The sequence below is a fragment of the Bos indicus x Bos taurus genome, chromosome 17 (genome assembly GCF_003369695.1).
Source record: "Bos indicus x Bos taurus breed Angus x Brahman F1 hybrid chromosome 17, Bos_hybrid_MaternalHap_v2.0, whole genome shotgun sequence".
Lineage (NCBI taxonomy): Eukaryota > Metazoa > Chordata > Mammalia > Artiodactyla > Bovidae > Bos > Bos indicus x Bos taurus.
Window position 1 is genome coordinate 65,929,187 of NC_040092.1, and position 26,090 is coordinate 65,955,276.

General features: G+C 40.6%; 1 protein-coding gene across 7 annotated transcripts in view; it reads right to left on the minus strand.

Annotated features, from left to right (window-relative positions):
- Positions 1-5,734: 5,734 nt before the first annotated feature.
- SH3D19 (SH3 domain containing 19) overlaps positions 5,735-26,090 on the minus strand; it is a 209,126-nt gene continuing 188,770 nt past the window's right edge. For all 7 annotated transcript variants that reach the window (XM_027513430.1, XM_027513429.1, XM_027513433.1 and 4 more), the window contains 10 exons: positions 25,423-25,491; positions 25,113-25,253; positions 21,483-21,555; positions 20,361-20,491; positions 18,143-18,198; positions 15,486-15,688; positions 14,725-14,777; positions 11,520-11,706; positions 11,014-11,111; positions 5,735-7,688 (listed from right to left, as the gene is read on the minus strand). In XM_027513430.1, coding sequence (XP_027369231.1) covers positions 7,572-7,688; positions 11,014-11,111; positions 11,520-11,706; positions 14,725-14,777; positions 15,486-15,688; positions 18,143-18,198; positions 20,361-20,491; positions 21,483-21,555; positions 25,113-25,253; positions 25,423-25,491 — 1,128 coding nt within the window. In that variant the 3' untranslated portion in view covers positions 5,735-7,571. The remainder of the gene's footprint in view (positions 7,689-11,013; positions 11,112-11,519; positions 11,707-14,724; positions 14,778-15,485; positions 15,689-18,142; positions 18,199-20,360; positions 20,492-21,482; positions 21,556-25,112; positions 25,254-25,422; positions 25,492-26,090) is intronic.

Genomic DNA, 26,090 nt, shown 5'->3' on the forward strand with positions numbered 1-26,090 from the left:
GATGTGAGAGTTGGACTATAAAGAAAGCTGAGTGCAGAAGAATTGATGCTTTTGAACTGTGGTGTTGGAGAAGACTCTTGAGAGTCCCTTGGACTGCAAGGAAATCCACCCAGTCCATCCTAAAGGAGATTGGTCCTGTGTGTTCATTGGAAGGACTGATGTTGAAGCTGAAACTCCAATACTTTGGCCACCTGATATGAAGAGCTGACTCATTTGAAAAGACCCTGATGCTGGAAAAGATTGAGGGCAGGAGGAGAAGGGGATGACAGAGGATGAGATAGCTAGATGGCATCATGACTTGATGGACATGAGTTTGGGTAAACTCTGGGAGTTGGTGATGGACAGGGAGGCCTGGTGTGCTGCAGTCCATGCAGTTGCAAAGAGTTGGACACGACTGAGCGACTGAACTGAATTGAACAATTAGTGATGCTGAGCATCTTTGCATGTGTCTGTTGGCCATCTGTATGTCTTCTTTGGGAAAATGTCTATTCAGATCCTCTGCCCATTTAAAAGTTGGCTTATTTGTTTGATGTGTTGTATGAGTTCTGTATATATTTTGAATGCTGTTGTTGATCAGTAGCTAAGTCATGTCCAACTCTTTGCAACCCCATGGTCACATGCCAGGCTTCCCTGTCCTCCACTATCTCCAGGAGTTTGCTCAAGTTCATGTCCATTGAGTCAGTGATGCTATCTAATCATCTCATCCTCTGCCGACCTTTTCTCCTTTCGCTTTCAATCTTTCCCAGCATCAGGGTCTTTTCCAATAAGCTAGCTCTTCACATCAGGTGGCCAAAGTATTGGAGCTTCAGGTTTAGCATCTGTCCTTCCAATGAATATTCAGGGTTGACTTCCTTTAGGATTGATTGGTTTTATCTCTTTGGAAGTCCACAGGACTTTCAGGAGTCTTCTCCAGAACTAGAATTTGAAACCATCAATTCATCAGTGTTCAGCCTTTTTTATGGTCCAACTCTCACATCTGTACACAACTACTGATAAAAACATAGCTTTGACTGTACAGACATTTGTTGGCAAAGGGGTGTGTCTGCTTCTTAATACACTGTCTAGGTTTGTCATAGTTTTCCTTCCAAGATGCAAGTGTCTTCAAGTTTCATGGCTGCAGTCACTGTTCACAGTGATTTCAGAGCCCAAGAAAAGAAAATCTGTCACTGCTTCTACTTTTTGTCCTTCTATTTGCTATGAAGTGATGTGATCAGATACCATGATCTTAGTTTTCTTAGTGTTAAATTTCAAGCCAGCTTTTTCACTCTCCTCTTTCGCCCTCATCAAGAGGTTCTTTAGTTCCCCTTTGCTTTCTGCCATTAGAGTGGCATCACCCTCATATCTGAAGTTGATATTCCTCCTGGCAATTCTGATTCCAGTTTGTGATTCATCCAGCCTGGCATTTTGCATGATGTAAAACAGTGACAATATACAACCTTGTTGTACTTCTTTCCCAATTTTGCACAAGTCTGTTGTTCCATGTAAGGTTCTAACTGTTGCTTCTTGACATGCATACACGTTTCTCAGGAGACAGGGATATTCCCATCTCTTTAAGGATTTTCCATAGCTTGTTGTGATCCACACAGTTAAAAGCTTTAGTGCAGTCAATGAAGCAGTATATTTTTTTTGGAATTCCCTTGCTCTATGAGCCGACAAATGTTGGCAATTTGATCTCTGGTTCGTCTGCCTTTTCTAAATCCAGCTTGTACATCTGAAAGTTCTCGGTACATGTACTGTTGAAGCCTTGCTTGAAGGACTTTGAGCATAACCTTACTAGCGTGGAATATGAGTGCAATTGTCTGGTAGTTTGAACATTCTTTGGCAATGCCCTTCTTTGGGACTGGAATGAAAACTGAACTTGCCCAGTCCTGTGGCATCAGCGGAGTTTTCCAAATTTGCTGGCATATTGAGTGCAGCACTTTCACAGCATCATCTTTTAGGATTTGAAATAGCTCAGTTGGAATTCCATCACCTCCACTAGCTTTGTTCATAGTAACCCTTCCTCAGGCCCACTTGACTTCACACTCCATAATGTCTGGCTCTAGATTAGTGACCACTAGCCTGGGATAAGCCAGGTTATCCAGTCATTAAGACCTTTTTAATATAGTTCTGTGTATTCTTGCCACCTCTTCTTATTCTCTTCTGCTTCTGTTAGGTCCTTACTGTCTCTGGTAAGGACCAGATATTTTGGATTATTTTCCCATTCAGTAGGCTGCCTTTTTGTTTTGTTCATGGTTTCCTTTGCTGTGCAAAAGCTTTTTAGATTGATGTTGTCCCATTTATTTTGGCTTTTATTTCCCTCGCTTGAGGAGATGCATCCAAAAAAATACTGCTGAGACCAACATCAAAGAGCGTCCCCTCTCTGTTTTCTTCTAAGAGAAGTTCTATGGTGTCAGGTCTCACATTTAGGTCTTTAATCTGTTTTGAATTTATTTTTGTGTACAGAGTGAGAACGTAGTCCAGATTTTCTGACACTATTTATTGAAGATGTTATCTTTTCCCCATTGTATTGTTGCTTACATTGACTTAATCGTCCACTTAAGTGTGGGTTTATTTCTGGGCTGTCTATTCTGTTCCATTGACCTATGTGTCTGTTTTTGTGCCAATTCCATACTGTTTTGATGACTGTAGCTTTGAAAGTAGTTTGAAATTGGGGAGTGTTAAAGCTCTAGCTTTGTTCTTCTTTCTCCAGATTGTTTTGATTAGAGTATTTTGTGTTTACATACAAATTTTAGAATTATTTTTTTCTAGCTCTGTGAAAGATGCCTTTGGTATTTTGATAGGGATTGTGCTGAATCTGCAGATTGTCTTGGATTGTATGGTCATTTTAACAACATGAGTTCTTCCAATCTGTGAGCATGGTATATATTTCAATTTGTGTTGTCATTTTCTGCCATCAATGTCTTATAGTTTCCATACTATAAGTCTTTTACCTCTTTGGTTAGATTTTTTCCTAGGTATTTTATTCCTCTTGATGCAACTGCAAATAGGATTGTTTTCTTAATTCCTCTGATAGTTCATTATTCATCTATTGAAATACAACAGGTTTCTGTAATATTAATTTTGTATCCTGCAACTTAACTGATTTCATGTATTAGTCCTAACACATTTTTGGTTGTCTTTTAATGATTTTTCATATATAAAATCATGTCATCTGCAGACAGGTTTACTTTTTTCCTTTCTAATTTGGGTTTCTTTTATGTCTTTTTAAAATTTATTTTTATTTATTTATTTCTGATTGCTGTGGCTAGGACTTCCAATACATTAAGATTGTCAGTCAATTCCTGCTAAAAAAAGAGATACAGAGGCTTCCCTGGTGCTTCAATGAGGAAGAATCCACCTGCCAATGCAGGAGACACAGGTTTGATCCCTGGTCCAAGGAAGAACCCACATGCCTTGGGGCAACTAGGCCCCTGCACCACAACTGCTGAGCCCGCACTCAGAGCCCAGGAGGCACCGCTGCTGAGCCCACACTCAGAGCCTGGGAGCCACAACTGCTGAGCCCGCACTCAGAGCCCAGGAGGCACCGCTGCTGAGCCCACACTCAGAGCCCGGGAGCCACAACTCTGAGCCCGGGAGCCACCACTGCTGAGCCCACACTTAGAGCCCGGGAGCCACAACTCTGAGCCCGGGAGCCACCACTGCTGAGCCCGCACTCAGAGCCCAGGAGCCACCACTGCTGAGCCTGTGCGCCTGGTCTGTAGTCCACAACAAGAGAAGCCACTGCAGTGAGAAGCCCATGCACCTCAGCGAAGAGTGGCCCCTGCTTGCTGCAACTGGACAGAGCCTGTGGGCAACAACAAAGACTCAGCACAGCCCATACATACATTCATTTTTAAAAAAGAGGACAGAAAACCAGTGGGTAATTCTCCTTCCTGAATAATGAATCTGAATTATTCTCCTGAAAAAAATTTAATTGAGTTATTGCCTAATTTGTAGTATTTGAAGATAAATAATCCATGGTATACATACAATTAGGATTCCTTAAAAATAAATCCAGATTGTGGCCCAGACTCAAATATAAACTTATTATACGTTTATAAGCAATTGAGTTTATAAGTTATAAGCAATCAAGTTGATCTATTAGAGTCCAAAATACTAAAACAACATTTTGTGCTCCACGTATATAAAAATCTCAGTTTAAGACTGCTCTGCTATTGCCAAGGGCACAGCCCTACAGACGCAGATCTTTCAAGATCTGACGTTCCAGGCATTCAAATACTTCCTATTACACAGAAAAAGGAGTCCCCATTAATGGATCAGTCCATGTTTGAGTTTTTAGGTAACATCAATATAAATAGCCTACATAAAAATTGAGAAGCCCAGCACAAATCTTTATTTCTTCTTCAAAGAAAGAAATTCAAGGTTTTACTCTCTGTAACTTATTCTAGTCATAAGTATTATATTCAAGAAGTTATAGTCTTGTATAATAAACCAATTCTACTTGTTTAACTACTAAAAAGAAATGTATCACTTTAGCATAACAAATATAAAAAATTCTGAATCAGGACTCAGTAGATAGGTTTTGCTTTAGGCTCTGCCATACCTGTATGACCTTAGGCAAATCATTTAACCTCTGCAGGTTGAGCTCTGACCTGCAGACTTCTGTGGTTTAACAGGATGAGACTGCAATTAGGTAAAAGGCCCCTAGATGGTGGTGGTGTTCTGAATTAGGCTTTCTATTTCCCCTCTACCCCATAATTACAGTGAAATATAAAGGAGTAGGTTAGAAAATTATTCCCTATTAAGTTCTGAAAAAATTCACTGCTAAGGATTCAATTAATAACATTCAAAATAGCACTGAATTATGAATCATATTGTCCAGTTACATTTGATATTAATTAAAAGGAATATACCACTAATGATTATATTAATACCAAATATCTCTTTGTAATTAGCCTATATCATCAGTATTTCTCTGGGCATATTTATCTAAGCTTAAGAAGCTGAACAAAAACTAAACAATTATTGTTAAGAGTATTGATGCATAACAACCCTGTAGAAAAATAAATTTTTTTTCAAATGCCAGTTCTAACAAATTCTGATAAATGTACTGATCTTTTTCATAATGAATATTTCAGACTGTTAAAAACCTGTGATTCCCATGAGCACAAATGACATTAACCACCCCCTCAGTCATATAAGCTAGAGCATCTTATAAAGAAATCTGTGGTCTTTTAGTGTTCAAAAGGGTAAGAATAACATATTAAATGACTTCTCTAGTTTAACCCACCAAAGAAAAAGGATTTGGAGATCCTAGTTTGCAGTGGCTTGGATGAACAATATTAGGTTTTCAACTAAAATTCCTGAAAAGAGCAAGAATACATTTCTATTTCTCCACTATGAGATTCACTGAGTATAAAAGTCATGTTCAATCAATACACAGAATAAGAAAGTACCTGTGAAAACTTACACCATGCTACCTTTTTACTTCTCATCAGCTGAGTAGGTAATAAATGACAAAAAATGTAGCATGATGGAGTGGAAGACATATAACTGCAAGTTTTGTTTCAACGAAGTTTTCTGTCAGTAAATTAAAGAGGAAAGATACTTGGATCATAGTGGCTCCAAAATAGTATCACTATTACATGAAAGTTATCCCTATCCCTCCAGCCAGCCAACCAACCAACAAGCCTCTATTGAGCCTATATGGTGCAAACGGCTAGAGATAAAAAGATAAGATATCATCTCCATTCTCAAAAACCTCAGTCTAGTATGTAAGAGAAATGCACTCTGAAAGTTCAGTTCAGTTTATTATAGTGTCAAGTAGATACACACCTATTGCACTTATCATTCTGCTGACAGAGGCCAAAATTTAAGAGGAATATTTTTCTCCAATAAAGCTAAGTTTTCATGATTTTTGATGTAAGATGTTAAGATTACACAGGCAAAGAAATATACCTCATGCCCTATCCCAGTCCCCCCGAGTCTCACCTTCCTGCTGTTATACAAGCTTGCTGCAAATAGGAATTTAGTTGAGACAATGCTTTAAGCCATCCATTTCTTATGAAATTACTCTTGAGTGATATTTGACCAGTTTTCTTTATTCCATCTTCTATACCCAAAACATGTTAAAAAAAAAAAAAGAAACAGCTCCCATACCCTGAAATCAACTGTAACCATATACTGGAAAATGAACTTTAGTCAAAGACAAGGTAAGTCTCTCCTCCGGTACAGAACCCCAAATGGTGTTCACATAATGGTTTCATCACTTAACTGCCTAACTTTTTGTACAATGGAAACAAAAACAAAAGCAAAAAAGTGGCCCAGCATATGAAACTCTTCTCAAAAACAGAAGAAAGTTATGAACATTGTTGGGAAAGTGTTTTACATTTCCAATGAAATTCTATTCCATTGATCTGTTTGAAAGATTGTCTTCAACCAATATATTTGGCTTCAGCCGATAAGCTGTAATTGATTCAGTTTCACAATGAACCACTTTTTAGCTTTAAGACTTTCATCTTAAGCCTGGAGTGCATAACAATGGGTAGCAGGAAAGTGGTTTTTTTTTTTTACTCTAAAAACTGCAGGGATGAGCTGGGGGGAAAAAAACAACCCCGAAAGTATTAGCCTTCAGATTCTCAAATTATTTTTAGCTCTGGTTATATTTGGAAGAATGAGCTGCGGGTTTGGCATTGTTTTCCATCTTAACAGTTGCTCTGTATTCTGAGATATATATATGTGATTCATAATGTACCACTGTAACAAGACACAGCTTTTATGTATTACTGGGGTAACACAAAGAAAATGAATTTTTCTTTGAGTACCAGTAATTGTCAAAAGAATGATTACAGAATCAGAAAATGTGCTTTATAATAACCCTGTTAACATAAAGTATACACAGAGGAAAGAAAGAAGTACTGCAGGTATGTGAAAGAGTTAGTTCTATTAGCAAGGCTTTTCAGGGTGGTTTTGGTTCTTATGCATCAAATTTTAACCACTTTCAGACTCTGGGACAAAGGGAAAACATCTGGCAACACAGGAGCATTTGGTGACTGTGAGCTGATTCACCACGTGCTCACCAAGGCTCCACTGGTCAATGAACTACTCCCTTCTGAAACAAGGCTTTGCCCTGGTCATAAGGATAATGCTCTCAAGCTGTCAGAATTAATTTGAATGTCAAAAATGAAATTTAGGTTACCAACCATCGCCTGAGAGTTACAGCATGTAGAATAACAAATGTCCTCTTTTAAAACTGAAGTGAAAATTGAAGAAGCACGGATACTTTACTTGCGCTGATGAACACAGACGTCCAAGTGCAGTGTTCGCTTGTAAGTGTCCCAGTGCAGCCCTGTCTCCAGACGCTCTGCCGGGGGAGGGGCTGCCTGCCTTGCTCCTGCTTGATGTCCTCCTTGGTGGAAATGTGCGCATGGGTTCCATGCGCACGTTTCTAATGTGAGTGAAAGCTAACTACAAAATCAAGATGTTTTCTGCTTTCAGAAAATTCTAGTATACCGTATACAGCATCAATATTTCTTTCCGCTTAAAAAAATAGTGCAAAAACATATCTGATAGTCAAAGTGAGAGTTCAAGTGAGTTTCTGTGCCAAGGAGCACAGTCAAGCATCACCTTTAGCTAACTTGTAAAAACTGAATGTACGTTTTGGGAAATATTCCAGATTTTCCCATCAGTTCTCCACTCATCCAGTCATCATCGACAGATTCCAGCTCTGTTATTATGTCTCCAGCCTGTAGAAAAACAGGAATTGAAACTAATTATTAAGTTTCTGCTGAGTGTACACATGTTAAGCTGCTTCTTTTCCTCAAACCCCATTCCTCTGTCACTGTTGACTTTGTTGCATTTCCAGGTTGTATTTTGTGCCCCTCAAATTCACCACTCCTAATCTAAAATTATTATTTAATAAATAAAAATAACAGCTACCATAGTATATATAGAGAAATTTTTTCCCCAAATAACAATTATTTATCAGACACCCACTACGTGTCAGACACTTCTGGGCACTATGGATACAGCAATGAAGAAAGACCTTATTCCAGAGGTGGGAGACGAATAACAGCCAGCAGAGGCGGGCAGAAAGTGTGAGCTGCCACCGCATCGGCAGTCTGGGGAGGCCTCATCCCGGGCGACGCGCAGAGACTTGCTGGCGAGAGGGGCTGTATGCTCACTGTGTGTGTGCCTCGTCCTTTTCTGTGTGCTTTATGGGAACTCACTCATTTATTTTATTTTTATTTGTTATCAAACTAAGAATAGTGAAAATTAACTCATTTAAACAATACTGCAGTCCTAGAAGTGGTACTATTGTTTCCCCATTTTTGAGAAATATTTTTATAGATTTCCTTATTTTATAGAAAAGGAAACTGAAACTCCGAGGGATTACGTGACTTGCTCAGTGCTGCGTGTCGGTGAGTGGTAGGAAGAGGATTCATATCTAGAGTGATTCCAGGGCCTATCCAGGAATCATAATGGATAACCTAATGTTAACCATTAGGCATGCGGTCACCACATTATACAGTCTACCTTTCTACTTAGACAGGTTTTTACTAAAATGGCCTTTTCTCAGCCTCCTGAGCATTTTGTGCTCTACATCTGTTCTTCCACATAATGGCATTCTCCTCTACCGTTTGGCGCAGTCCACTCCTCCACGGCCTTAATATCACACTGCATCCTCCCAGTCCCTGACTCAGCACGCGATTGGCTTCCCTGGGCTAGTCAAAGGGCTAGGTGTCTTACTCCTGTATGAATTATACTATCTCAACAGATGAAGACATAAGTTTTGAAATTATCTCCTGAAACTATTTTGTTCTTTACGGTTTCTAGCCATTTCCTGGAACCTGAGTTTAAGATTCTGTAATGGTCCAAGAATACCCTGGCTACTTTTAAGGATATCTTTATCAGGTTAAATGGATTTATTTGTAGCCCTAGGACACTGCCCTTTGGAAAACTGGTTTGATTTAAGGCCATTCTTAATGGAAAATGTTGACAATCTAATGTCATTAATTTAGTTTACTCTGCTAAAATATGTAAAAATTTTGGCATTTAAAGTTTCTGTTATAAGTTCCTTCTGGTTCCTAAATTATAATCCTTGACTAAAACTATTTTCCTTTTTTTTTTTTTGTGCTTATTTTTTTTTAATTTTATTTTATTTTTAAACTTTATAATATTGTATTGGTTTTGCCAGATTTCGAAATGAATCCGCCAGAGGTATACATGTGTTCCCCATCCTGAACCCTCCTCCCTCCTCCCTCCCCATACCCTCCCTCTGGGTCGTCCCAGTGCACCAGCCCCAAGCATCCAGTATCGTGCCTCGAACCTGGACTGGCGACTCGTTCCATATATGATATTATACGTATTTCAATGCCATTCTCCCAAATCATCCCACCCTCTCCCTCTCCCACAGAGTCCAAAAGACTATTCTATACATCAGTGTCTCTTTTGCTATCTCGTATACAGGGTTATTGTTACCATCTTTCTAAATTCCATATATATGCGTTAGTATACTGTATTGTAAAACTGTTTTTCTTAGCTCTGATTCATATATACATACATGCCACATGTGTTTTCTGAGAGCTAGGACAATTTTTAAAAAGTTTTATTTACTAATATTCTGTGGATATTGAATAAAATATTAATGATCAACAATACTTAAAATGGTACGGCATCCCTTAACTAAAAGACTCTAGAACTATCTCGCTTACAGTCAGGCATTTGTAAAAATGCCTGAAGACAACCTATTTTCTGGATGATTATACTGACATAACCTAAATGAAGGCCAAAACTGAAGTCTGAATCCAGAGGGTTCACTCACAGTAACATTATACTTGAGGATAAAAGGAATTAATTTTGAGCCATTGACTCTCAAGATTGAAAAGGACTAGGGCAACAGTTTCTAAACATTTGGATTTTATGGACCAAGAAATTAAAAAGAGAAAGAAACATATAGGGTTACCAATTATAATTTTGTGTAAGAAATATGTATCATTTACTAGTAATATTTTATAATGGAAATGACATTTTAATATGAAAAAGAAATTCTCAGAAGAAAGTAAACTCCATCACAAAACAGAAAAGTTAGCAACCTTATACTGACATATCTCAGCATGCCACCTTTCTCCATGACTCCCCTAAAGCCTCCACATCCCCAGCCATCGCTGTTTTCCTCATTTTGTTGTATACAGGTGTAAACCTTATGTGGGTACCCACTGTCTTAAGTCTCATCTTGTCCAGTCACTCCTGGATACTCTAATTCCCTGAGTATCTCCAATGATGGAGAATTTCCCACTGCCTGACAACTCTTCTGACAGCATCTGGCCCAATACCACAGTACTGCCCTGGGTACGCTCCTCTGAGCACAATCCACCTGTGGATGTGGAAACAGGATCATGCAAGTATTCTGTTTAAGATTAAGGTTAGGCTTTAGGCTTCTTAAAAAACCCTCCTCAAAGTACCTTAATCTTTTGGGGTCACTACCCAAAGTCTATTCAGTATCTCTGTGGACAAGACTCCAGGGCCTTGTGAGGCACTGCTGCAGAGGCCAGCTGTAGCAGGGGCCACCTGGCTTCCCCACTGGTTTCACGACGCGACAGCAGCAGGCTGCAAGGGCCCTGCAGGGGATCATCCCTTCTTTACTTTGGCTGAGCCGCGTGGCATCATGGGATCTTAATTCCTGAACCAGGGATCAAGCATGTGTTCCCTGGAGTGGAAGCACAGAATCTTAACTTGGAGACCACCAGGGAAGTCTGAGGACTGTCCTTTACTAGGGCTTCCAGTGAAACCTCCAGCATTAGTGAGATCGCATGTCATAAGGCTGAGGAATAAGGAATTTGTTAGGCAACTGTGGGTCTAGCAATATCAATAAGACTTTAAAGTACTTAAATGATCTGCTGATAATATACATTTGCCCTAATCACTTTTCTAATCTCATCCTTAAGAATGAGGGTCTGAGATCTGTTCATTCTTGATCAGTGATCAATACTCCATGCAAGTGTTCACCCTGAAAACATTTCAAAATTTACAGCTGCTTAATGCAGTTACAAAAGAGATACACATTCTGACCTTGAAGGAAAGCTCATCTTCATTCTCCCCATGGAAATCATACAAGGCTTTGGCCTTCCTCCCCTTCAGTGATAAAGCAGCCACACCTTTTGCCTCAGCTATGAAGACACCAAAAATTCAAATACATAGAAAGTCATTGACTAAAACACAAATCAAACATTTTAAGAAATCCCCTCGTCACTTCCAGGACATAATATTTTCAATTAATTTTGAATTTATTTTAACTTGCAAAAAGATGAAGGATGTTCTCTTAGCAGAAAAAAAATTACAGAAAATATATTCAGGAGATAAAACTAGCCATTATTGATTAAAGGTATCTTTATCTCTTTTTCCCCCATAACTTCAACAAATTATATGCAGAAAGTTTGCATAACTTTATGAATTAACTTTCAAAAACAGGCAAACAACTGAAATTGAGCACGGCCAGAGGGACAAGAAATCTGTATCATTTCAAAGGTCTTGGGGGTCCCCTTGGAGGGTAAGAGCCTCCCGGGCAGCAGTGGTACCTGAGCAGGGCCGCACAAAGACGGCAGGGAAGATGCCCTCTCGGTCCCGCAGTCTGCCTTTGTACCAGTCGGAGTCCACTCGCTCCAGGATCAGGATCCGGTCTCCCCTCTTGAAGGATAGGTCTTCACTGGTCTCTGCCATGAAACTGTGCAGAGCTTCGCACCATTCTCCACAAAGATTGTTCTCCTGTTACAAATCAGTTTGGTAAGAAACATGAAATTTTATTTCAGATTAATTTTCACAAAGCTTAAAAAGTGGTGGCAAAAAAACTAAGGGGTCATAACATTTCAAAGTCTGAGGGCCACTTTAAATCACTCAATACCTAACGTCACTAGTGAGTTTCAGAAATTAAAGCTCCCAGTAACTTTTTCTTAAAATTCTAAATGACATGTGATAAAATTTGTGACTTTTGCTTTTAAGGGATATATAATGCTTAAGTAAAAGTTTCTTTCTAATTACAGTCTATGACATTGTGTGTGCTAAGTCACTTCAGACATGTCCGACTCTCTGCAACTCCATGGACTGTAGCCTGCCAGGCTCCTCTGTACATGGGATTCTCCAGGTAAGAATACTGGAGTGGGTTGCCAGGCCCTCCTTCAGGGGATCTTCCCAACCCAGGGACTGAACCTGTGTCTCCTGCAATGTCTTCTGCATTGGCAGGTGGGCTCTTTACCACTAGCACCAACTGGGAAGCTCATGATCTATGACATTACTTACATTAAAAAATTAGATAACAGCTTATCATATTTGTATATAGTATTTATGACACAAGAAAACATTCTGGCAAACATATAATTTTCCTTTTTTCTTTTTTTTGGCCACACAGTGCAGCTTGTGGGATTTTTTTTTTTATTAATTTATTTTTTATTGAAGGATAATTGCTTTACAAGCTTGTGGGATTTTAATTCCCAGACCAGGGATTGAACCCAGGCTCTTGGTATTGGAAGCCCAGAATCCTAACCACTGGACTTCCAGGGAATTTCCAAGCATATAATTTTCAGTGAAGCTCTTTACCTAAATTAGGAAGGATCAGAATGGGCAGTCTGTTAATTCCCAGGTCTTTACCTGGTGACTCAGCAACAAACGATCTGCCTGCAATGCAGGAGATATAGGTTCCATCCCTGGATCAAGAAGATCCCTGGAGGAGGAAATGGCAACTCACTTCAGTATTCTTGCCTAGAAAATTCCATGGACAGAGGAGCTTGGTGGGCTACAGCCCATGGAGTTGCAAACAGTTGGACACGAGTGTGCACATGACTGAACAGTGAGCACACCACCTGGCTGAGAGGTTATCGGACCCCATGGCCCAAGTCTCCATCAGTCCACACTTCTAATTTTTCAAGTCACAGTTCGCTTCAAGGCTGGCAGGGTAACCACCTGGCGTGATGGTTCATGCTCCAACAAGAATGCTTTTTGCTGCAAACACATCATAAGAGGGTTCTGCTCTGTGACAAGGAGTCTCTGCGAACTCGGATGGGAGCCCTGTGTTCAAGAAGCTCAAGCAGGGAGGCAAAGATTACACTAAGATCAAAAGCTTAGAGCCAGATGGGCCTGGGTTCCAGACCAGTTCTGTCACTCCCAGTTAACACAGGGCAAGGCGTTTCACTACGCTAAGTCTTAGCTTCATCTTAGGGCTCACGTGGGGTCAAACGAGGTGTTGCATGTAGACTGCTCAGCACAGGGCCTGGCACACCTTAAGTGCTCAGCAGTTGATGGCTTCAAAGAGAAACAACCACTAAGCAAACAAAAAGCCTAACCCTCTCCTCTTGTTCCCGCACTTGAGAAACCAACTCTACAGAAGAGTCCTTGTCACTCCTGGGCAACAGTGGCCACCATGAGGACGTTTCCTTTCGAAGAACTGTGGTCACTTTCTTTCCTGTTTAACGATCAGTGGGGGGATGAAAGAACTGAGACACACAGCCCAGTGACCCCTGACATTGTGACAAACAACGACCCTGTCGGGCTCGTCTCCTAAAACCTGTCACAAAAAACGATGGAAGTCACTCACACTCCTGTCCAGTTTGAACTTTGGAAGTCATGCTAAACACTAAAAATTTTACTACATTTTTTCTCTCTCCCACTATAAAAATAATACAAATGTTCCTGAACATTTGGCCAGTTCAGAAATGTATGAAGAATGGGAAATATACCCAAACTCCAGTACTTTGGCCACCTCATGCGAAGAGTTGACTCATTGGAAAAGACTCTGATGCTGGGAGGGATTGGGGGCAGGAGGAGAAGGGGACAGCAGAGGATGAGACGGCTAGATGGCATCACCGACTCAATGGACGTGAGTCTCAGTGAACTCCGGGAGTTGGTGATGGACAGGGAGGCCTGGCGTGCTGCGATTCATGGGGTCGAGAAGAATCGGACACGACTGAGCGACTGATCTGATCTATAATGTTAACCACCTAAGGAAACTGAATGTTAACAACTTAAATACATTTCCTGCTAGTCTTTTTATGCTGTATATTCAGTTTCACTATATGTTTTCCTCCCATGACATTTACTTTACAAATCTAGTTTTTCATGGCCTCAGAACATTTTCCCAATAATGGCTATATTCAGGTTATTTCCAGTTTTTTCACATTATAATAACGCCACTATGACCATCTTTGTGACTAAAACCTTGTCTCATTTTTCATCTTTAGGGTGAGAGATAAAAACAATAACAATAATCTGTACTTTTCCTCTTTTAACAATCACTTACCTGTAATTACTTGTTTGCTGTTGTTGTACTGAATCTTTGGTTAACTAGATATGTTAAATGGTATTTTACTGTCTCCTTACAAGGCCTTTCTTTGATTACTGTAAGGTTAAATGACTTTCTTAGGGACTTCCCGATGGTCCAGTGGTTAAAACTCTGTGCTCCCAACACAGGGAGCATGGGTTTGAGACCTGGACAGGGAACCAAGGTGCGCGGCCAAAAAAACCCCAAAACAAACCTTTTTTACTTATACTATCTCTTTCATGAATATTCCAATAATGTCTCTTTCCTCGTTAATTTTTATCAGTGTTTGTATGTTTTTCTAATTCATTTGTATGATGAGCTCTATGAGCAAGAAAGGCATTGATCACCTATTTACCTCAAATATCTGCTACACGAATTAAAAATTAAACACTGCTTTTGATAATTATGATTTTAATAGTCCTCCCAGAGATAAAACTTGGCTTTCACCACAGTTATCTATTCAAGCAGCCTACCTGAGAATTTGCACCAGAATCTTCTTTTTTGGTCTTTGGTGGTACCTTTGTGCCTATATTTTAAAAGAAAAATCAAAACTTGAGATGTAAAGACCACACAGCATTGGGGAAAATCTTTCGGAGGAAAGTAAAAAGTCTGGGATTCCAGATCAGTCTCTTCACGTACTGGCTACTAGCTTTGCCAGGCCAGTACAAACTACATTCTCTGGGTTTGTTTTCTTTACTGCAGACTGAAAGAGGAAACGCATTAGTTATACTCTACAGGCCATTTCTGTTTAAAAGTTGATGATTCTTTTTTTTGCCATCTCTAATATGAAGCTTCCCTGATAGCTAATATGAACGGCTTCCCTGATAGCTCAGTTGGTAAAGAACCCACCTGCAATGAAGAAGACCCGGTTCAATTCTTGGGTCGGGAAGATCCCCTGGAGAAGGGAAAGGCTACCCACTCCAGTATTCTGGCCTGGAGAAGTCCACAGACTGTGTAGCCCATGGGGTTGCAAAGAGTTGGACATGACTGAGCAACTTTAGTAAAAAAAACATGAAGCTACTGCTAATTATCTAAAATGCAAATGCCAGCTCTTTGAGAGACTGCCCCAATAATGACTATCCCCAACATGACAAATACCATTTAAAAATCATTTTTCCTTCTACCCTAAAAAATATGGCAATATGGATTATTATTCAACTTAAGTATTAACCTATTACCTGGTTTATTTGAATTAGGATAGTACACAATAAAAAGCCATATTCTCAATACTCACTTAAAACATTTGTACCAGAAGTGGGATGATCCTCAATGAGTTCCACAAAGTTAAGGGGGAAGATTCCAGATCTGTCTCCAAGTTCTCCTCTCGCCCACTCATCATTCACATACTCTTTAAGAATAATAATTTCTCCCTCTGAGAAACTTAACTCGTCCTTCTGGTCTCCAATATACTCAAATCGAGCAACACACCTTGGGCCTCTGAAGAAAGAAGATCACATTTGTGGGTTAAACTAGGCACTACTAACTTTCAAAATGCCTGGAAACCCTCATTTAATCCTTCAGTGAATATTTATTTTGTATTTACTTTGGAACAAGATATACTAGGCATAATTTAAAATTTCCATGAAAAAGAATAAGCTACATTTCTAAATGACAGTCCTTACTTTGTAGATTCGAGCCTGTTTCACTCAGAAAGGCTAAAGTCAAGGTTTCTAGCACATGCAGAATGCCAGATAAGCAGCTGGCGGTTGGTTTAGGTTGTCACACCTTTTGATCACCTTTTCAGGACAGAATCCCCCCAGTCTCCATGTTTTTGTATCCCTGGGCCACAGTAATCCAGGGCCGAGTCTGAACCCTCTCAGTCATAAACACACTGAGTTTAGAAGTATTAATCCTGAGGATCTCAGGGCAAGACATCAAACTTTCATGGCAGAAATGCAATGGGCATCAGCTGGGCAGGGTAGATGCTTAAGACATGCTGAATCAGTGAGTTCTGTATATAGATGAATGGTCTTCAAAACTAGGAGGTTCAAAGAAAACACACTCGGCACATTATCTTATAACATTTAATCTTATACCTAATACTGTTGTTTTAAAGTGATTTTTGTATCTCCTTTAAAAAGGCTTCATTTCTGAGAATTGGAACAATCCTTAAATGATCTGCAATTCTGACTGATAATAAGATAAAAACAGAGATGAAATTGCATCCCTCGAAGACATGACTGTATACCAAACCTTCGACTTGAGGCTTCAGAAAGGAAGTTTCAACGGCAATGACAAAGGAGAGGCAATTGCCTGAAAAGAAAAGGTTGGTACTGGCTGCAATCAAAGTCTGATTTAAGTCAGGTCAGTGGATCAACGGCTATGAAAGCCCACTTCAAATTCAACCTGCTGACACAGTGAACACTGCTTAAAAACAGGAGAAAAGCTGAACCTGAAACAGAATTAAACTATTGTGGCCTCAGAAGCTTTCTTATTTGTGATAACCTTTGCATTTATTTTCTGAAGTCCTCAGAGAGCATATCTTCTTATGTCTGACCTATTCAAAGACAGGTTTACAGTCTTCAGGAGGTACTGCATTCTATTAATTTGCTCATTTAACTGGAATATAAAGTTGCATTGTGGCAATGTTTTAAATCACAAAGGAGTTACAATGATGCAGAAAAGGATACATAAATTCACAGAAAGGTCTTCAAACATAAAAGAAGCCTCCTCCAAATTAACTCCTCCTTTACTTTCTTCTGCTGCTGCTACGTCGCTTCAGTCGTGTCCGACTCTGAGCGACCCCATAGACGACAGCCCACCAGGCTCCCCTGTTCCTGGGATTCTCCAGGCAAGAACACTGGAGTGGGTTGCCATTTCCTTCTCCAGTGCATAAAAGTGAGAAGTGAAAGTGAAGTCGCTCAGTCGTGTCTGACTCTTAGCAACCCCATGGACTGCGGCCCACCAGGGTCCTCCATCCATGGGATTTACTTTCTTCTAGATACTTTCAAAAACAAAACAATACAACATACCTGGCAGATCTGTAGACTTCATATTTCTATTAGGTTTAAATACTTTCTATTGTTGGAGGAGAGAGTGGGCTCTTGTCGAACACTCAGAAATGAACTGTCTGAGGAGACACATGGGCTGACAAAGCAAGAAGCTTTGTTGGGAAGGGGCACCCGGGTGGAGAGCAGCAGGGTAAGGGAACCCAGAAGGACTGCTCTGCCACACGACTGGCAGTCCCAGGTTTTATTGTAATGGGGTGAGCCTCCTGGTTGTCTCTGACTCAGGGTCCTTCCTGGTGGCGTGTGCATTGATCAGCCAAGAAGAATTTCAGCAGGAAGGATTCTGGGACGTTGGTAGGACATATTATAGGCTGGCATCTCCCCTCCTTTTGGCCCCTCCCAAATTCTTCCAGTTAGTTTAATAAGACATATTATGGGCAGGCATCTCCTCCTTTTTTTGGCCTCTCCCAAATTTTCCTGGTTAGTTTTCATGCTTCTTATTGGGACCTCCTATTGTGAGACAACTTGTTCAAGTGGTTATCATCATGCCTGGTCAACGCAGGTGGTTTTGGTCAATGGTTCCCTAACACTATGACAAAAATATTTGAACTTTCTAGAAATCAGTTTGGTAGATAAATACCAGAAGGCCAACACAAAATGCAGTGGATGATAAAACCTGTCTCTTCAGACAAGGTTTGGCTGTGGGAAGCACCAGGACAGACCGTGGCTGTCTATACGCCCTACATTGGCACACAGGGTTGCCACTATCAGCATGCTGCAATTTCATCAGGATTTTTAAACAAGTCATTTTCCTCATAATTAAAAAAGACATACTGAGAATCTGAATAATCATGCATCTGAAGTGTTTAAGCTTGTTAATTCTTTATGATATAAATGCTCGCATCCTTTGTATTTCGTGCAAAAGAACACAAGTAAAACTTACTTAACACAATGAGATGAGATGGATTCCCGTTTCCCATTTCCTCCTGGAACATCAATCTAGTAAAGACAAAAATCAAGGCAACAATTGTATTATTTCATAAGATAAATTTAAGGCTAAGTAATTAGGAAATTTACAGCTGAGGTTAACCAGTTTAGCTAGGTATTAAATCGACAAAACACACCATAGATGCTAAAAAGGTATGAAATCCAGAATTTGGGTTTTGAAAAAACTCCATAACTTGTGATGTGGCCCTCCTTGCATAGACAACCCATCTTCCTCTTATTTGCTGGAATAAGCACATTATGTCATTCCCCCCTAACTGGGGCTCTCTATCTCACATCCCCTAAGTTGAAAACATCAGGTGAGGAGGGCTTAGCACAGAAACTAGGCATAGGTACTATCTAGACGCCTAGCCAAAGTGTTGGTAGAACTCTGCAATACTTCCATGACCCCAAATAAAACCTTTTAATCAAACTTGTGAAGCTCTCCCTTTTCATAACTCTGGGCCATTTTTTCCCCTTCACTGTAAGTAGGGAAGGAAGAGAGGACTTAGCACTCAGGGAGCATCTAGGGGTGAGCACGTTATATAATACCTCATCTACAAGGCTCAGTAGAGCTAAGTTGTGATGAAATATTTGACCATAATGCACTAAGTCGGAAAACTACTTAAAGCTTTGAGATTTACATTAAATAAAGAAGTGTCCTTCTTGATGAATTCCAAAAGTTTGAAGTTTTAAAACAATTTTTTAAACTTGCAGGCTTAGAAATAACACACCAATAATGTGGCAACTGCAGTGTGACTGATTTCAGTGTGGTAACTGTGCTTTTTCAAGCACTGCCACACTGGGCAGAAGAAAAATGGGGAAGAGCGCTAAAACCAACATTATTCTTAATGTTAATGTAGAGAATGTGGTTGGGTTTCTCCAGACTACTACTACATCAGACTACTTGGAAGACCCACATTTTGTAATTCAAGAGACTCAATCTCATTTATACTTGAAAAACATAGGTTATCTGTTATGTCTGTTTGCTAAGTTTCTGATGGAAAATCATTTGCTTCCCCGCCTCAAATAAGCGGCTCATGTTCAACTATTTAAGCTAGCTTTATTGATATTTTTCAGTATCAGTAAGTTATATCAGCAAGTGAGTCATTCTCTTCCCACTGATGTAAATGCTCGCGTGGCAGTCTTAGTTCATCTCTGTGTTTCTCAGCCACCCGGGCTTAACACTCAGGGCTCTACCACAGGGGTCTGCTTTCACCAGGTAGGCTGTGAGGGTGTGTAAAATTATGACACTTTAATATAATGTTTCTCAGTCAGATTTGAAACTATTAAGTGAAAAACCATTCCCTCCAATGAAAGTACTTTAGTACTGCCAAATCTATTTTTTTTTTTAAAGAAGAATCTTTTAATCTATTTGTTTATGGCTGTACTGGGTCTTTGTGCTGTGTGGGCTCTCTCTAGCTGCAGTGAGTGGGAGCTACTCTCCAGCTGCAGTGCACGGACTCCTCACTGTGCTGGCTTCTCCTGCTGTGGAGCACCGGCTCCAGCACGTGGGCTGCAGCAGTTGGGGCACATAGGCTCTCGAGCTTGGCCTTGGTAGTTCGGTGCACTGGCTTAGCTGCCCCAAGGCATGTGAGATCTTTCCAGACCAAGGATTGAACCTCTGTTCCCTGCACTGCAAGGTGGATTCTTAACCACTGGACCATCAGGGAAATCTCATATATATATATATATATATTTTTTTTTTTAAGACGGAAATGAATGGGGATGGAAAGAATGAAAGAAATCAATAATGAAATGCACTCCAAAGAAAAAGAGAAGTGGTACCATAACCTTGGAGAACAAACATTCCTATACGACAATCCAGTATCGTTAATTCTTGTTTGCTGAATGTTTCAGAGAATTAACATATACCCTCATGTGCTTATCAACCCTCCAAGAATAGCTGATTCACCAGTGGACCTGCAGTAGCTTTTTACCTTAGGATTTCAGATAGCATTTAAGCATTAAGTTCTAATGCTCCATAATATATTAATAATTAACTACTACCTAGTTGAACAAACCTTTATTTCTGAATTTTTCAAATACTAAACGAATTAATGGAAGAGACAGTACCAGAAGCCAAGAATCTAGGCATCTGGTTATTTTTTTCAAACTGTGAATTACATAGACTCCACTGAATATGTGACCAATTTCAACATGCACGATCTACTTACAATCACTTTGACGTAGTTGGCCGGAAATACACCAGTCTGGTTTCTACATTTCCCTCTGTACCAATCTGTATCTATTTTTTCCAGAAGATAAACAATCTCTCCAGAAGTGAGGCTCAGATCATCAGCTTGTTCTGTATGGTAAAATTATAATGATGCATGATCAGTTACCCTGGTTGCAGAGCTGAATAAAGCAGAGCACAGAGTGGCATTTACTTCTGTCCACCAAGGCGGTATGTTCTGCCGATTCTGAGAACAGATTATACTAATTGAATTGACTTTAAAAATATTTTTTTTTCTGGATATTGCTATTATGAGTTTCCCCTTTTAAGATCAAATGAGATATATTTACCAGGCACTGAGTGATAGGGAATGCTTGTTTAAGCACACACACACACAAAACATTGCACTTGCCAGAGATTCTTCTGTGCCAATATAAACGTCTGCTGAATACATATTTTAACAATGAAACACGAAACAATTTATAGACACGGTATAATATTCATATGATTCTCAACCATGCTAAAAAATCATTTCAATCTCAAAATACTAAGGGAGTCCTACTGCTCTTCAGCATATAAATTTACTCACACTGAAATAAAAATCAGTCTACCAAGTGGACAAAAAAAGGTTATAAATAAATCTGGAATTTATTTTATTTGAATCCTTGGATATAAAAGGTACTTTAAAATTGATTACAAAAATGTGTGTTTTCACTTCATCAGCAATAGCTGAGCTATGTGCGCTGGTTTTACAACCCTTAGCAGAAAAGAACTTCACTTATTAAAGCTGAATTAATTTCATTATGTTAAATTGCTTTAACATGGAAAGAGTTAAACAGCTTCCAACTGGTAGGCAAGCTGCTATTTGTTCCTGTGTAAGGGGAACACTCTCTCCTCTCTCTCTCACAGGGAGTATCAAAAGCAAGGGTGTGCAGGTAAGCCTTCTGGCATGGCTGGGTGCAGTCAACTCTTCCTGAAGGTGGGGTGATGGATAAGATGGCCCGTCCAGTCCAGGGCTCCATGGGTACAGAAAGTGAAGACAGACGTCCTTGAGAGGTTAACCTTGGGAGGATGCCCGATCTTGGATCCGAAGGTTCTACCACTGTATCATCTGTGTCCTCACCTGCTGGGAAATCATGAAGAACGATGGCATGAGGGGCAGCACTGTCAACAGGCTTCTGAGGGCAGCTTGGGTCCTGAGGGAGAAGCAGAGCAGTGAGTGCGGTGCGCATGATGAACGCTGGGTTCATTATTCACTCGGAGACCATTTTTTTTTTCCTCATTGGGGTCCTCTTGACACAATTATGAGTACAAGATGCAAACCACACAGTTGAGCCAAACAAGAGAATCATGACCAAGTGGAAAAGGTATGAGTCCCTGCTGGAGGAGAATTATCTCAATTATGATAGCCCCCGCGCAGAGTCGGACACGACTGAAGCGACTTAGCAGCAGCAGCCAGCATTTTTCTTAAACTGAGAGAGTAAACAAAAGGAAATTAAACGTAAGCTTTTGTTGGTTGTTTTTGTGTTTTAAAGCAGTATCTACTCTACCCTGAGGTAGTCATTTTTACCACTTCACCCTTCAGGGATCGCTTTTTCCATAAACTATGATCAGGACTAAACCTTAAGAACAAGACCTTAAAAGTATTCTCTTCATTAAGATGGAAAAAGAAGGAAGTTCTGCAATTTACACTCGTGCCTTTTATAATGAAAAGAGCTAACAACTTTTACAAAAGTATAATTCACAAAAAGTAAAATCCATTTCATTTATTACCACTTAACTGAATGCCTTCTCTAATTTGAAAGCCAATGCTACCTCCCATGCCTGGCCTGGATTTTCTATTTAATCTGAATGGTTTATTCAATAGTAATTCTAAGTAAATTAGCAGACAGAATTCAATATTCTCTACCCATTTAACCAGCTGCTTAGACTGGCCAGAGGAGAAGCCACATTTGAAGACTGCCTGTTTCTTAATGACAAGCAGTTGTTATCCACATCATCACCATCCAGTCTGACTGATGGATATTATTTGGAATTATAACTTAATCGCTTTGATTCTTAAATGAAAGTGATTTTTTGGTGCCTTTCTCATCTCTTCCTTCCTTTAATGGCCCCTGCCCATCAGGGACTGCCCCTCTCCTGACCATGATGTTCAGACCTCAGGGGTCATGGCCCACTCCCTCCATGTCCGCCCTGCAGCTCCTTTGCGCAACTCTTTTCTGAATCAACTGTAAGGCAGCTGTGGAGGCACGTTGCCTTCTCTCACGTCAGCTGAGAGTAATACAGCTCAGGAAGAGCGTAATACAGCGTAATACAGGAAGGGCTAAGGCAGCTTGGTGTGTTAGTTTACCAAAGCAACACCGACATTTTCTTAGAGGCTGCTTAGTGCTTTTTCTTAAATAAATGGGCATAATGGGAATTTCAGGGATTGTAAAGGAACTATGAGATATGTGAAGCCTGGAGGGGCTTTAAAAATTACTATTTATCCAATTTAGTATATGTGTGGTTTTCATTTTTTTCTGATTTACATCTGTAGACAAAGGGATGACTGCTCCAATAATGGTGTTAGACTAGATGGCTTTACATCTGGAAAAAGTGAAGGCAGAGGCCTACCCCACACCAAACATAAACATGGACCTGCAGATGGCCCGAGGCCTAGACACCAGCCAAATGGGTGGAGGTGGGACCGCAGGCAGCCTGTGCCTCCCGCTCCCCTTCCCCGCCTCCTGTGCACGGCTGTCCCCTTGATGCTGCTCATCACCTTGGCCTGGCAGGTGAAGGGCGAGAGGGCAGGCGAACGGGGCTGGCCACAGGGGCAGGAACAACTCAGGGGCAGGAACACACCATTAGTGGGGGTATCTGGGAGGAAAATCTAACATATTTCAAAGTTCCTTCTAGTATGACTATAATAGCTAATACTAATGAGTAATGAGAATAGTTAATATACGCTGTTTGCTCACTATGCACTATTCACTATACTAAGCACCTTACAGGTGCTAAATTACCTAAATTAATCAGCTCATTTAATTTTTTAAGGATCTTTGAGATATAAGGCACTTGCCATAAAATTCAAGCATTTAAAGTGTACCTAATTTTAGCATATTCACAGCATTGTGTGACCATCACCACAATCTAACTTTAGGACACATTTATGATCCCTCCAGAAGCCTCCCACCCATTGGCCATCACTCCCCCTCACCTTCCCCCAGCCCTGGGCAACCACTGATCTACCTTCTGGATTTCCCCATTCTGAACTTTCATATAAATGGAATCATAACGATAAATCAATTCTATAATCAACTCTGAGGATTCTCATATCTATTTCACACATTTAAAAAATGAGGTTCAGAGAGGTCAGATCACTGCCTCCGGTGGTGGGAGGGGAAGTGAGACCCGCAGCTGTGGGAGCCACGCGAGGTGACAATCCCTGCCTCCCTGCTCGGACAGCCCGGCCTTAACTCATAAAGTGCAATGTCTTCTGTTGACTAAGGCAGGGGAGAGCCTAACACAGTTTTAGGGATATTTACCTTCACACTAGGCTTTCAAGTAGGTTTTACTTTTCTGAAAAGGGTAATGTTAGCCATGACCCAGAGCCTGAGAGAGGCCCCACTTGGGTTTCACCAGCTGTGGGTCACTGGTGGTCACCTTTCTGCAAGTCTATGGCACAAGCATGAGGAAGGTAATGTTCCAAGGGACAAAACCGTGAGTGTTTACAAAGAATAAGCTGTAATTTTTTCAGCTTCTGTTTGTCATCAAGGAAAGCTTTCCGGCAGTACAATCCCCATGGCTACCCACCAACGTGTTCAAAAGAGAGGCAGAACAGTGGTCACAGATGGGTAATGCTTCCTGAAACAAAGAGAAAGTGAGCGACAGAAGAGCTTTCCCCACGAGGCTGAAGTCAGAAATGTCACCATTCCAGCTGTGGCCAGCATAACACATATCTTCTCTGCTCTCTGAAACTCGAATCTTTAGTTTCTTGGCAAACCTCAAATGACAGACTGCCCTCCAAGAAGAACTGGATGAGATTATGCAAACTAGGATGATGGCAAACCAAAGACTTTAACTTGGCCTAATGACTGATAGGTCTCATTCTTCATGTTCGCCACATTACCTAAGACAGTGAAAATTTAACTGGGTACCCTAAGCAGCTCTTTAAAAAATATGCCTCTGTAAATTGTTCAATGGCATTTTTCTTGCTCAACAAATGACCTTCAATAATCATTGTATTCTCCTAGGCTCCACAGATTTGTTAGGCCTAAATAGTGAATTCAGAGTGTTGTAACATTTCATTTCATTATTTTATGAGCTATGATCAGAGAAACAAGGTCTATACTCACCTTAAATCTTACTGGGAAGTGTTTTAATGTCAGCCTTTATAGGGCCCTCCTTAAAATAATTATCCATTCTGCTAGAAAACCAATCTCTAGTACTTTGGTAAATGTATTTACATTATTTCAAAAGTAAATAGCTCTCACAGTTGAAAATTAATGACTACGTGTCCTGGATGCTGTAAGTCAGCATGATACGAGGAAGGCAAGCCACCCGGTAGTCACTCTGTATCAAAGTGATTAGTCTGGCAGCGGCAAGTCTCTTAGAAGTAATTTATTCTTAAAATGGAATAAAACGCTACTGTAATTTTTACTCTGGTTAAAATAAACGTGCTAATAAAAACCTGAGGATGAGCTATAATTAATAGTTCTATGAAATGTGCTGCCATGTGTGATATGAGGATGGTACGGTATCAATTCCTCACATTTGGTCTGCTGCTAAGATGTTCATCAAGCGGCGTGATGATCTTCATCTGAGACAGGTGAACTCTGCCGGCATCGTCTCCCTTCCGGCACTCCAAGTAATTACCTTCTGCCTGCTTCAGTATCACCAGGACGTCCCCACGCTGTAAGGTACAATACCACTCTCTGAAGCAATTATTATTTAATAAAACATTATTACTTTTTCCACATTTTAATCTTTGGAGCCTAAAGCATTTAATAATGTGTAAAACAGTAACAGAGGCCAGCAAATTTTTTAAAAAACTTGTCAGTAAAGAAGGAGCTCTACTTTACCTTACAAGAAAGTTCTCCAGGGTTTTGCGGGATGACATCTTCATTGGCAATTCCATGAGGCACAGACAGCTTGAACATAAACCAATATAAAGGATTATTCATAATCAAATAACTGCGTCCTAAGAGGCCGATCAGGTGGGGATTTGGCACACGCGCCTGCAGCGTAACTTCCAGCAGGTAAACTCTTCCCTCAGCTTCCGCAAGCTCAGGATCGTTGGCGGGGCTGCCGCTTCTCAGGACACGCAGAGTCCTCGGGGGCCTGGGGCTGAGCACACAGGACTCGGGGGCTGAGGGCAGCCTAAGGTGCCCCTTCAGTCACAACCGAGAAGGCCTGCTCCACCAGCTTCCCAGAGCACCAGGAGGGTGAATGCTCGGCACTGGCCTCGGCCTGCAGTTCAGGGGCTGACGGGGGACTGGACAGGCTGCTTCTACCTGCCTTTAATCTCTTTCCCTGCAGTCTCTCTGGCGCAAGTGTCTATTTAAACCCATTTCACTGCCTGACCTCAGTCATTCCTGGTCACTCAGCCTTGTCTGATCCTAGAATGGCTTTTACGTCTGTCGGCTGTTCTGGCCAGAGGACTCTGCTCCCTGCCTTGGTAAATTCCAGCTGATGAGCACGTGTCAGCCCAGGAGATGTGATCACACAATCTCACGTACAGCAAGGAAAG